The sequence below is a fragment of the Erythrolamprus reginae genome, chromosome 1, assembly GCF_031021105.1.
Source record: "Erythrolamprus reginae isolate rEryReg1 chromosome 1, rEryReg1.hap1, whole genome shotgun sequence".
Lineage (NCBI taxonomy): Eukaryota > Metazoa > Chordata > Lepidosauria > Squamata > Dipsadidae > Erythrolamprus > Erythrolamprus reginae.
Window position 1 is genome coordinate 381,543,540 of NC_091950.1, and position 12,313 is coordinate 381,555,852.

Here is a 12,313-nt window from a genome sequence, read left to right on the forward strand (position 1 = left end):
CAATTGGAAGAAATAAATTTTCCATCTAACGGAATCTGATTATTTTCCCCTGGAAATTTTAAAGTCACAAGATAGGAGGTGCCTTTTATTAGGGTGGACCATTTGTTTATCAATAGCATTCAGCACTGGCGGAAATCCAAGCAGTCCAAGCCAAGTTCATATCCTTCCTCTAGGTCATGTGAAAAGTCATAGGATTAGATTGCTAGATCTGGAATGTATCTTAACATTCTCTCTCATACTTGTCTGTTAGCAAAGCAGAACATGAAGCTATGAGACTGTGTGTTGTTTGTGACTATTGTTCCACAGGCAGGAGCTATATTACAAGTTAACTTAAAAGTATAGTCACCCCATTCTGCTGGAGCTAATGAGATAAGTCAATTCATTAATTGATTTGGCTCCAGAGGCAGAGATTGGAACTGGGTGCTCCCAGGTGGAATAATGAGAGCTGTGTGGTGTAAGGGTAAAGTGGGGCAGCCCAGAAATTCCATTAAGTGCATAACCCATACATGCATGCATACATACCAATTATTACTAATTTTTTTTACAAAGCCACAGCCTGAATTTCCAGAAACATTAAAAAGTGCTATTAAGGCTGCGTATTAAGGGTTTGATATTTTCCTTTTGCTAAGTAAATATCTTTTTAAATAAAAAAGAAAAATTACGCATTTGGCTGGTCACTGTGGCAGCAGAGTGTTAAGTTAGATAGGTCTTGCAAGATCAAATCTGGGTTGGTCACTGGGACCAGAGATTTACTAGTCCAAGTTTTTGGATTCATTCTTGAGCCCATCTTCAGGGAACATTGCTCTGCTGGAATATGTGCTTTCAGCTATAAGAGTATTATTAGATTGGTCTTAATTCTGATCCAGAAGAGTTTGGGAGTTGCTAATTTTATAGTATAGTAAACTCTACTGACTATATTTATATGGACTTTTTAAAACTAGATCTAGATGGAGTTTGTTTTTTTATCTTTTGTCTCCACAGTGAACGTATCAGCATGAGGCAGTCGAAAGTGGATAAGCTGTACGCAGGCCTGAAAGACCTTTCGGAGGAGAGGAGGGGCAAGTTGGATGAGAGACACCGGCTATTCCAGCTGAACCGTGAGGTAGATGACTTGGAACAGTGGATAGCGGAAAGGGAAGTGGTGGCTGGATCTCACGAACTGGGACAAGATTATGAGCATGTGACAGTAAGTAGCCTGGATTCTTAGTTCCTTTCTTTTATTCATTGTATGGTAATGTGCAAGATCGGAAAGTATAATCAATATATACAAAACTGTAATCAAAACATAAATGCAATAAAAATGCTAATATAAAAATATTAAAAGCACTCTGATAAATTGAAACAGTTTTCCAGCGTTTATGCCCAAAGCCTATGTAAGACTATAATTGCTTTCCACAAGAAGAATATCCGAGATGGAACTAGCTAGGCATAATGTAGTCTTGCCCAATATCGCAAACAGAATCTGTTAACTAACATGTAAGATAAAAGTTGCTTAGTGTATTTCAACTTGCATTCTATTGTTAACTGCTTTGAATATGATACATAATCTGGGTATTTTTGAGCCACAGAAATTAATTTTGGAGTCATATATATTATATATGATCCATTTGTCAGGGTTCCAACTGACCTGACCGGAGCCATTTTGAAACCTCAGCATTGCCAATAGTTTTGCTTTACTGATATCCATTTTCCTTTGAATATAACTTTATTCAGTATAGTATTAGTTGGACAGAAAGCTTAGTGTCTTCATGCTATAGCTTCCTCCAATTTTATCATTTTGATCAAAGGCTTATTTACACAATCATCCTTTTTCTTCCAGATGTTGCAAGAGAGATTTCGTGAATTTGCCCGAGACACCGGGAATATTGGACAGGAACGTGTTGATACCGTCAATCGCATGGCTGATGAACTCATTAATTCTGGACATTCTGATGCTGCTACTATTGCTGAGTGGAAAGATGGTCTCAATGAGGCCTGGGCTGACCTCTTGGAACTCATTGACACAAGAACACAGATCCTTGCAGCCTCTTATGAACTACACAAATTTTACCACGATGCCAAGGAGATCTTTGGACGAATACAGGATAAACATAAGAAGCTTCCTGAGGAACTTGGGCGGGATCAGAACACAGTAGAAACCTTGCAAAGAATGCATACAACATTTGAACATGACATTCAGGCCTTAGGAACGCAGGTATGCATGTTAAATAAACACATTAGTCCTTTAAAATTGAAGAGCTTATAGCTTACATGGCTTTGGATTTCAGGTTCCAGTTTTTTCAAATTTGTCAAAGTTTTCTTCATTATTTTCTATTCTTGATTGTCTATTCTCCATATGTTTTTCTGAATTTCAAAGCCTTATAATAATAAGGAATCTTGGTTTCTTTGCATAATTATTATCAGAGAACTTACTGCCAAAATATATGACAGTGATTATCAAGAGATCAGTAAGAGAACAGACAGGTTGATCAGTCTAATATTTGAATTGCTCCATTTAGAAAATTCAAATAAGTACCAGCTGCTAAAGGGAAATAGTTAGAAATAGCAGTTGTTTTCAAACTCTATGAAGGAATCCATTTAACTAGGCTTTATAAAAGCTTGGAATCGATTGACTTTTGGATAGACTTAGTCTTATTATTTTATGTATATTATTTGGTTGATTCCTAAGGCTACCCACTCTTCAATGAGTCTGAGAAATTTGCAAGCAATTGGAAACAATAAGAATTACAAAATATGAATAAAGAAACACACTGGGTGAGGCATTCGTTTCTACTATATCTATTTATCTTCTATGCCTTCCATCTCTATCCGAAGTAACTCTGGGTGAATAAGAGCAAAATCCCACATTATCAAGTATTTTATATCACTCAGTGGACTGTGGATGCATTTGGGAAGCCCACAAACATAAGAAAATTATTAGGCCATTTCTACCATTGATTCTCAGCAATTAATGTAAAAGGTATCCTACTTACATTTTAGTAGGTAATAAAAAGCTATTAAAACTAGCAGCCACTGATAGAACCATAATTCATGCATTTGTCTAGGCTATTTTGATGGCAGCAAACTCTATAATTTACCTATTCGTTGTCTTTTTTGGAACATGGAAAATGTTCATGCTAGAATAAGGACTTGATTTGTCGATCGGTGGTGAAAAAAGCTCTTCTATAGAAAATAATTTCCATGAAATTCTTCAATGGGGATTGTCAGTTGTAACTTTCACAAAGTGGCCTAGCATTCTCTACAACTTCCTTTGATTTTTTTAAAAACTCTTTTCTTTTCTTTAATATACCATTATGACTATCAAATCTTACAAAACAGACCTCTATGATTTTAAGCTGCTTTTTGGTTGAGGATTTTAATTTTTTAAAAGAGACAATAACTATAGATGGGAGGAGGGAAGGACTTCAATATCTACCTCCAAACATTTTCCTAAAATATCTAAGAAGTTAAAATTTGGATCTCCCCATACATGTGTGCATGTTTGTCATGGGGAACCAAGGTTTAGAAGTAATGGCGGTGGTAATGGTATTTCTGAACTTAAACCTTTAGTTCTGCCTCTGTCAGTACAATTTCTAAATGGGGCCAGAATATATTTATTTGTATGTAATTAAATGGTATAGTGGCAAGATTCATTTAAACCCTAAAGCACAATGTCAAGGAAATTGAATTATTGTACTGCTCAGAGGGACTCAACTGAAATAATTCCATGAATTGTTTAAATCTAGCACATTTATTTATTTATTTATTTATTTATTTATTGGATTTGTATGCCGCCCCTCTCCAGAGACTCTACCTATTTCTGCTGAATGGTGACATAGCACGTTTGCACTCTGTCATTAGAAATCACCTATTCAGTGTACCATTGAAGTTTTAATTTATATTTTGCCAGTGTGGCTAGGCAATTTCAAAATATAAATGAAAGCTGTTAGATTTTAGTCTTTTTGTAAAAAAATGTAAAAAGAGATATTGTCAGTTTCTCCAGCTTCCCTGTGTCCTCAGAAGTTGCAGCATGAATAAACCCCAGTTATGAATCTATTGCAGCAAAGCATGTTGATAAAGAGGTATAAATATTTCTAAATATTTGCCTATATAATTGTTTTGACTGATTTGTTTCCATTTTTTTCACAACAGGTGAGACAACTCCAAGAGGATGCTGCCCGCCTTCAGTCTGCCTATGCTGGGGACAAAGCTGATGATATCCAGAAGCGAGAAAATGAGGTTTTGGAGGCATGGAAAACCTTGCTAGATGCCTGTGAAGGACGCAGGGTCAGGCTACTGGATACTGGTGACAAATTCCGTTTCTTCAGTATGGTCCGTGACCTCATGCTTTGGATGGAAGATGTAATTCGTCAGATTGAAGCCCAAGAAAAGCCAAGGTAAGCAGGACTAACATGCAGAGGCTATTAGGTGTTTCATAACAGTAGAGAGGACTCAGCAGTATAGATGGCATTTATCTTGCACTCCAAAATCATTATAGAATTCAGGTTTAATTGGATGAATTCATCCAAATTTAATGAAGAACATTATAGGGGACTTATTGATGTAGGGCAGTGATGGCGAACCTATGGCGCAGGTGCCACAGGTGACAGCTATATCTGCTGGCACACGAGCCGTTGCCCTAGCTCAGCTCGAAAATACATGTGTGTGCCAGCCAGCTAAGGAAAAAAAAGGTTCTCCATCACTGATCTAGGTTCTGTTTCAAGGTGGCAGGCATGCACATGTTGACATAGCTCTAAAGAATTGAAGTATTTACTACAGTTTAAGTAGTCAGGATTGTAATTCAAATCCCTACAGAGCACACTTGGGTTAAAAGTGCCAATTACAATCTAAAGCAAGAGTCACAAAATGCGAAATTAGGTAGTCAAAGAGTCATAGAGTCATAGACGAGCAAAAAGCAGGAACAAGTATTACAAATGAAGACTGATAGCAAAGCAACCATTTAAATCCCTTTTGTAGACAACTAACTACAAATATTCACTCCTCACCCTTTGATCCTCTCCCTGCTAGACCTGGGGTTTAGAGGCCATGCTTTATTATTGATTGTTCCAGCTGAAGAGAAGAAGCCTGTAGCTGGTCAGCCTCAGATGAATTCTGAATTAATGATTCCTGAGGCTGGCAGTCCTGAAACTGACAATCCACAGGCTCAACTGGAGCAACAGATACCAAAACTTGGCTCACAACATTGGGTTTCTCTTTGTAAAGTGACAATTGAGACAAAAAAATATACCACTCCAGAATGAAGTTGGTCTCTCTCTGATAACATTGAGCCATAAAATCAAAGGTTGTACAATTTTTTCACATGAACAAACAAGTGCTTTTAAGAGACCAAAAAGATTTCTAGATTCACAATTTATTGCTTCAATGATAATTGTAGTTTTTCTATTTGACTTGGACAAAGTGGAATAGATTTGGTTCTTTCATAGTTGTTTTTCCAACTTAACTGCAGGATATAAAATCACTGTGACGACTGCAGGTCTTACTCACTCAATGACAGCAATTGGGATCAGAATTTCCCATTGCTAAGCAATGCAGTCATAAAGCACAATGTTAATTATTGTCTTGCTTAGCACCAGCAATCCTGGCAGTCCCTGTTGCATCATTAGGATTGTTGTGCCAGTTCTGGATGAATGTTGTCTACAGTGGAGGGAGGACGCAAAATTGTGCAACAGTGAGTTCCACATTTAAGATGAAATAATTAGCTTTTAATATACAGTGATCCCTCGATTTTCGCGATCTCGATCTTCGCGAAACACTATATTGCGATTTTTCCCACCCGATGACGTCACTCTCTTCCTTCCTTTCTCATCTTTCTTTCTCTCTCTCTTTCTCTATCTTGCTTCTTCCTCTCTCACACTTCTTCCTCCCTCTCTCATCTCTTTCTTTCCTTCTCTCTCTTTCTCTATCTCTCCCCCTCTTGCTGGCGGGCGGCGGGCGAGCGGGGGCATCAGCGAGGAGCCGGGGTTTCCCCTTTGCGTGGGCGGCGGGGAAACCCAGATCTTCGTCTGCTCGCTGCTGCTGCGGCCGCCCAGCAGCTGATCTGCTCGGCGGCAGCAGTGAGGAGCCGAATCGGGCTTTCCCCTTTGCGTGGGCGGCGGGGAAACCCCGATCTTCGGCTCCTCGCTGCTGCCGCCGAGCAGATCAGCTGCTGGGCGGCCGCAGCAGCAGCGAGCAGACGAAGATCGGGGTTCCCCCGCCGCCCACGCAAAGGGGAAAGCCCAATTCGGCTCCTTGCTGCTGCCGCCGAGCAGATCAGCTGCTGGGCGGCCGCAGCAGCAGCGAGCAGACGAAGATCCAGGTTTCCCCGCCGCCCACGCAAACTCCACCATCTGCGCATGCGCGGCCATGGAAAAAGGGCGCGCATGCGCAGATGGTGTTTTTACTTCCGCAACCCTACATCGCGAAAAATCGATTATCGCGAGGGGTCTTGGAACGGAATCCTCGCGATAATCGAGGGATCACTGTACATGGCTGTTAAAGCAAAATAGGATTAAATAGAGCCAAGCAGGCATAACTCAGAAAATGGATTGCTGTTATCTAAAAGAAAGAATGAGGCCTCCAATGTGGATTAACTCCTGTGCAGACTTTTTACAGGTTTTAAAACATTTTTGGTATTTAAAACTATCAATATTTTATTTTAGAGATGTTTCGTCTGTAGAACTGCTGATGAATAATCACCAAGGGATCAAAGCAGAAATAGATGCCCGAAATGATAGTTTTACAACCTGCATTGAGCTTGGTAAATCATTGCTGGCAAGAAAACACTATGCTTCAGAAGAGGTACTGTATTTTTTCTGACTATGGAGAAACATTTTTGCAAGGAATACTTTAAAAGTGCTATGTCAAATCCAAGAATTACCTTTGCTCATTGAAACTCCAGTTACTTATATCACTCACCTTCACCTTCGACGGTATGTAGGCTTGACCTGAATTTGTCTTTCAGTTCATCTAACTATGAATTTATATTCCCAGAGTTTATCAAATTTGTTTACAAAGAATAAAAATTAAAAATAATAACTAAATTATGGAAAAAAGCTTTCAGGGTTTCATCTCAACCATCAATGAAAATATTTTCAGTTAATAATGGAAACTCACAGTAAAAGCTACCTAAAATAGCAAACCCAGTAATAACATAACAATCCAACAACAGCAGCAGCAGCAGCACAAGGTGCTTCAAACCAGATTTTACCAAAGTAAAATATTTCTGCTTCCTAAGCCATTATCGTCTGTTTAGCTGTCTATAACCATCCATCCATCCATCCATCCATCTCAGTAGCCCTTATTTAACAACAACAATTGGGACCGGCAACTGCATCACTAAGCGATGCAGTTATTAAGGGAGACATCTCATGACTGCATTGTCATTTTACATCCAGCTTCTTTATTGACTGATAATCAGAAGCTACATGTGAAAAATGCAAATGGCGCTCATGTGACTGGGATGCTGCAATTGTCACAAATGCCTGCTGGTTGCAAAGAACCAAATCTCAGTCACAGACTGCAGAGATGTTGCAATTGTTGGTAAGTGGGAGAACCATTTATAAAGTTACTTTTTCAGCACTGTTGTAACTTTAACTGGGCATTCTCTAAGCAAGGATTATCTGTATTTTGAATTGTGCTCACACTTAATTAGAAATTAGTGCTGAAGTACAAGTAAAATACAGTATGTCCCTATACCTTTAGAATACAGGTAGTCCTTAGCCTGTTATAGTGATCATTTGAAACAATGACCGTGCCAAATGAATGGTAGTTACAATTGGTCCTCAAAGTTCGGCCCATACCAGCATCCTTTGCAGTCATGTGATCATGATTTGAGTGTTTGGCAGTTGGGTCACACCTACAACCAGTTTCAGTGCCCCGTGATCATATGATTACCATTCCGACCTTTCCTCCCAGTTTTCTCACAAAATCAGATCTCCTCCACCTGTGCAAAGAGTTTGTGCTACATGAGCCACTGGTGCATGCTCCCCAACCCATATCACATCTCACATATCCCTGACCTGCGCCACATTTCTAATGCACACCCTTGCATTCTTGCATTCTTTTCCCATGCCAAACCTTGACCTCCCATGTCTATATACTTCCTTCTGACAGTATGCTGTGTTTCACACTCTTCTTAACTCATTCCATACTCTCATGTACCTGCTTACACTCTGCAAATTCATCCACTGTTCATGACCTTCCCTCACATCCTTTTACAGCCTCCTTGACCCTCTCACCCCATGCAGCCCTTTGCTTCCTCTCCCACCCTGCAACAGCCACATGCCTGCCTGCTGGTCTAGGACTTGCCATTTCCTGCTAGCTTCCACACTGACTTTGATTGTTAGAAGCCAGCAAGAAATTGTCTCACCTAACAGCCATGGGATTCAGTTAACAGCAGTGGTTAATGTGGTCATAATTTATGACTGCACTGTTTAGCAACAGAAAGTTCAATCTCCATTCCTATTATAATATATATGGTAGCAGAATTTAAATATAATCCAATCCATAGAGTTAATGTACCTGGTGAAATAAAACATTTAAAGCCTTATTGCTAGAAGGTTGTAAGTGAAGTTCCATATGGAAGGGTATTTCCAAAATGTATGTCAAAAGCCATATTCTCACTTGCTACTGTTAAAAGTAAGATTAATTCTTTATTTTATTTATTCATTTATAATATGTATTGTAATACACATATTGTATATTACATATTGTAATATATATTTTAATATATACTATTCAAAAAAATAAAGGGAACACTCAAATAACACATCCTAGATCTGAATGAATGAAATATTCTCATTGAATACTTTGTTCTGTACAAAGTTGAATGTGCACAACAGCGTGTGAAATTGTCAATCGGTGTTGCTTCATAAGTGGACAGTTTGATTCCACAGAAGTTTGATTTACTTGGCCTTATATTGTGTTGTTTAAGTGTTCCCTTTATTTTTTTGAGCAGTGTATAATATGTATATGTATTGCCACTATTCTTGGTGCTGGGTTCTAAATATTATCACAAGAATGCTGTGGCAGTAATGCTGACTAACCACATTTGGAATACTGTGTTCAGTTCTGGAGACCTCACCTACAAAAAGATATTGACAAAATTGAACGGGTCCAAAGACTGGCTACAAGAATGGTGAAAGGTCTTAAGCATAAAACGTATCAGGAAAGACTTAATGAACTCAATCTGTATAGTCTGGAGGATAGAAGGAAAAGGGGGGACGTGATCGAAACATTTAAATATGTTAAAGGGTTAAATAAGGTCCAGGAGTGAAGTGTTTTTAATAGGAAAGTGAACACAAGAACAAGGGGACACAATCTGAAGTTAGTTGGGGGAAAGATCAAAAGGAACATGAGAAAATATTATTTTACTGAAAGAGTAGTAGATCCTTGGAACAAACTTCCAGCAGACATGGTTGGTAAATCCACAGTAACTGAATTTAAACATGCCTGGCATAAACATATATCCATCCTAAGATAAAAATACAGGAAATAGTATAAGGGCAGACTAGATGGATCATGAGGTCTTTTTCTGCCGTCAGTCTTCTATGTTTCTATGTTTATTATGGTGGTTAAAAACTGTGTTATAATTAATTACAAAGCCTGTACATCAGCGGTGAGTTGCTCCCAGTTCATTCTGGTTCTGTGAACTGCTAGCAACGGTGGCAGGAGGCTATGCCCACCTGCCCAAGATGCTTCTGTGCATGCGTGAACCGGTAACATTGGGTTTTAGGACCCAACTAATGTTGTACATGATAATGATTTCCATTTTAAACATTTCTTTTAGATAAAGGAAAAGTTACTGCAATTGACAGAAAAAAGAAAAGAAATGATTGACAAATGGGAAGACAGATGGGAATGGCTGAGATTGAGTAAGAATCCCATTTCTTCCTTTTTATAATGGCATGCACTCTCTCTCTTTCGATCTCTCTCTCTCTTAAGAATTTCATGAGTTGTATTTCAGATTGCATGGTTAAAAGTGATTATTCCAACCCCTCTCTCCCTTCCATAAAAATATTTATTAATGTTGGAAAGTTTATGATTAAAACAAGTACTGTGGCAGATGTTCCTATTAGCCAGAGCCTACGTCAACAGGTTAAAGGATATACAATAGAAAAACATTCACAGTATATGTAAGTAAATATGCATATTTAAACAAGAATTAAAACACTAATTTAGGACGAAAGAAAGATTGTCCAAATATTTTCATATTTACTCTAATTTTTGTGGCAGTCAGACCAAAAGTCCTGAAAGAGAAAAGAGATAATGAACATGTCATATCAAAGCAAGAAGGTTTTTTTTTTAAAAAACTACAGTTTGGACTGGTCGTGTTGTTGGAGACTATTGGGGGTTACAATTTAGCACTATGTGGAAGATAACAGATTTTTCCATCCCCGTGTTATAGGACAAATTATAAAACATGTACTAGCCCTGAACATGGTATGTTTCTGACTTTTAACTTAGTTCTGGAAGTACACCAGTTTTCAAGAGATGCCAGTGTTGCCGAGGCCTGGCTGTTGGGACAGGAGCCATATTTATCAAGTCGTGAAATAGGGCAAAGTGTGGATGAAGTGGAGAAGCTCATCAAGAGGCACGAAGCCTTTGAAAAATCAGCCGCAACTTGGGATGAAAGATTTTCAGCACTTGAAAGACTTACCACGGTAAATCACAAGACTCAAATCAGATTTTTTTCATGATTATTACCTGATCTAATTAAATTCTCTAATTAATCACATGAATCATTAATAGTTTAATTAATCTGCAATATTTATTGAACATAATTACATTAATCAAAGAATTAAAAAATTATGTCTGCTGTGAGCATAATTAGTGCTTCAAAATATTAATATGTTTACATTGCATTAGAAGGAGCAGCAGAAATCATATCGCCCCAAAATGGCACCCACAGAATTCTAATCTTTATATAAATGTAAGTTAAAATGGCTGGAATCATGCAAAATGGCAGTATAATTATTACAGTGTTCTTGCGGGCAAGCTCATAATAGTGTTAAGAAAGAGATCCTGGCATTTGGCAATCTCTTTAAGGTTTTTGCCAGTACTATAGTTGAGGGCTGCAGGTAGTCCTGCAGGCCTCAACCTAAGACCACAATTGAGCCCCATTGCTTGTCATAAGGTTACAAAAAGGGAAAACATGACCCCGAGTCACAGCAGCTGTTATAAATATGAGTCAGTTGCCATGCATCTGAATTTTGATCACATGACCATGAGGATTCTACAATGGTTGTAAGTGAAAAACTGTCATAAGTCGCTTTTTTCAATGCCGCTGTAACTTAACGGTCACTAAATTAACTATTGTAAGTCAAGAACTACCTGCATATTAAAATAAGCATTCCTTCTTGTGCAGAAAAAAAAAGATTAGTAATACCCTGTTTAAAATATTGTTATAATTACAGCTTTTTGAAAAGTTTATAAATGTTAAGACGCTGAAATTGCATTGATTTTAAATTAGCACAACTGTGGGTTACTCTTTACAATATCTTTTATACTGCAATAAATAGCATTCATCCTGATTGATCCTAGGGTATATAAGAGTTATGAAAAGACTAAGACACATTATTAATACAGTACTATAAACAGTGAAACTTCATCACTAATACAAATCAATTGCATATTTTTTAACATTTAAACCAGCTTTGAAACTTTAAAATGTCTTGCTAACTCAATAAGCTTGAACCTGATGTTGGAATAATGGTGCTGTCAGGACCAAAACAATATTGGGTAAATAAGTTTAGGTGGCTCATTATCTTTGCCTCTTCTCACCCAGCCAAAAAAGAAAAGCAATGAGGTTTCTAACACTATTCTAGCTCAGATCAAAACCTCAACTGGAGGTGTGAAAGCAACAGCAGTGGCTTTCCTTCCTATGCAGAATGCTTCATCCTTCTTCCATTCCTTTCCATTTATTCCAGTAACTTTTTCCTGAGGAGAAAAGTGAAAAAAAGGAGCTAGGGTACTTTAAATGTCAGGAAATGGGGTCTAATAGTTCGTCAGAAGCGGTATTTCCCCTATTTGAAGTATCTAGGCCAGGGGTATCAAATTCATGTCATGGTGGTGTCACATGACATATTAGGACTTTTTCTCCCTTCCCTAAACCTGACGTGGGCATGGCCGGAAGTTTGACAGCTCTTATCTAGGGGATTAAAATTACAGAAATTGGATTATTGAGTTGGAATACAGTGGACTTACTCTATCTTGCAGCTGGGAATAGCCTACTACAGCCTAACTAATATATCAGATACAGTAGTACCTCTAGATACGAGCTGCTCCACATGCGAGTATTCCAAGTTACGAGCCACGACGGGAGCGAAATTTCTTT

General features: G+C 38.3%; 1 protein-coding gene across 2 annotated transcripts in view; it reads left to right on the forward strand.

Annotated features, from left to right (window-relative positions):
* Nucleotides 1-12,313, forward strand: part of SPTBN1 (spectrin beta, non-erythrocytic 1) — a 215,589-nt gene that overhangs the window by 180,347 nt on the left and 22,929 nt on the right. For both annotated transcript variants that reach the window (XM_070734769.1, XM_070734770.1), the window contains 6 exons: nt 982-1,186; nt 1,820-2,194; nt 4,132-4,376; nt 6,639-6,777; nt 9,767-9,851; nt 10,444-10,640. In XM_070734769.1, coding sequence (XP_070590870.1) covers nt 982-1,186; nt 1,820-2,194; nt 4,132-4,376; nt 6,639-6,777; nt 9,767-9,851; nt 10,444-10,640 — 1,246 coding nt within the window. The remainder of the gene's footprint in view (nt 1-981; nt 1,187-1,819; nt 2,195-4,131; nt 4,377-6,638; nt 6,778-9,766; nt 9,852-10,443; nt 10,641-12,313) is intronic.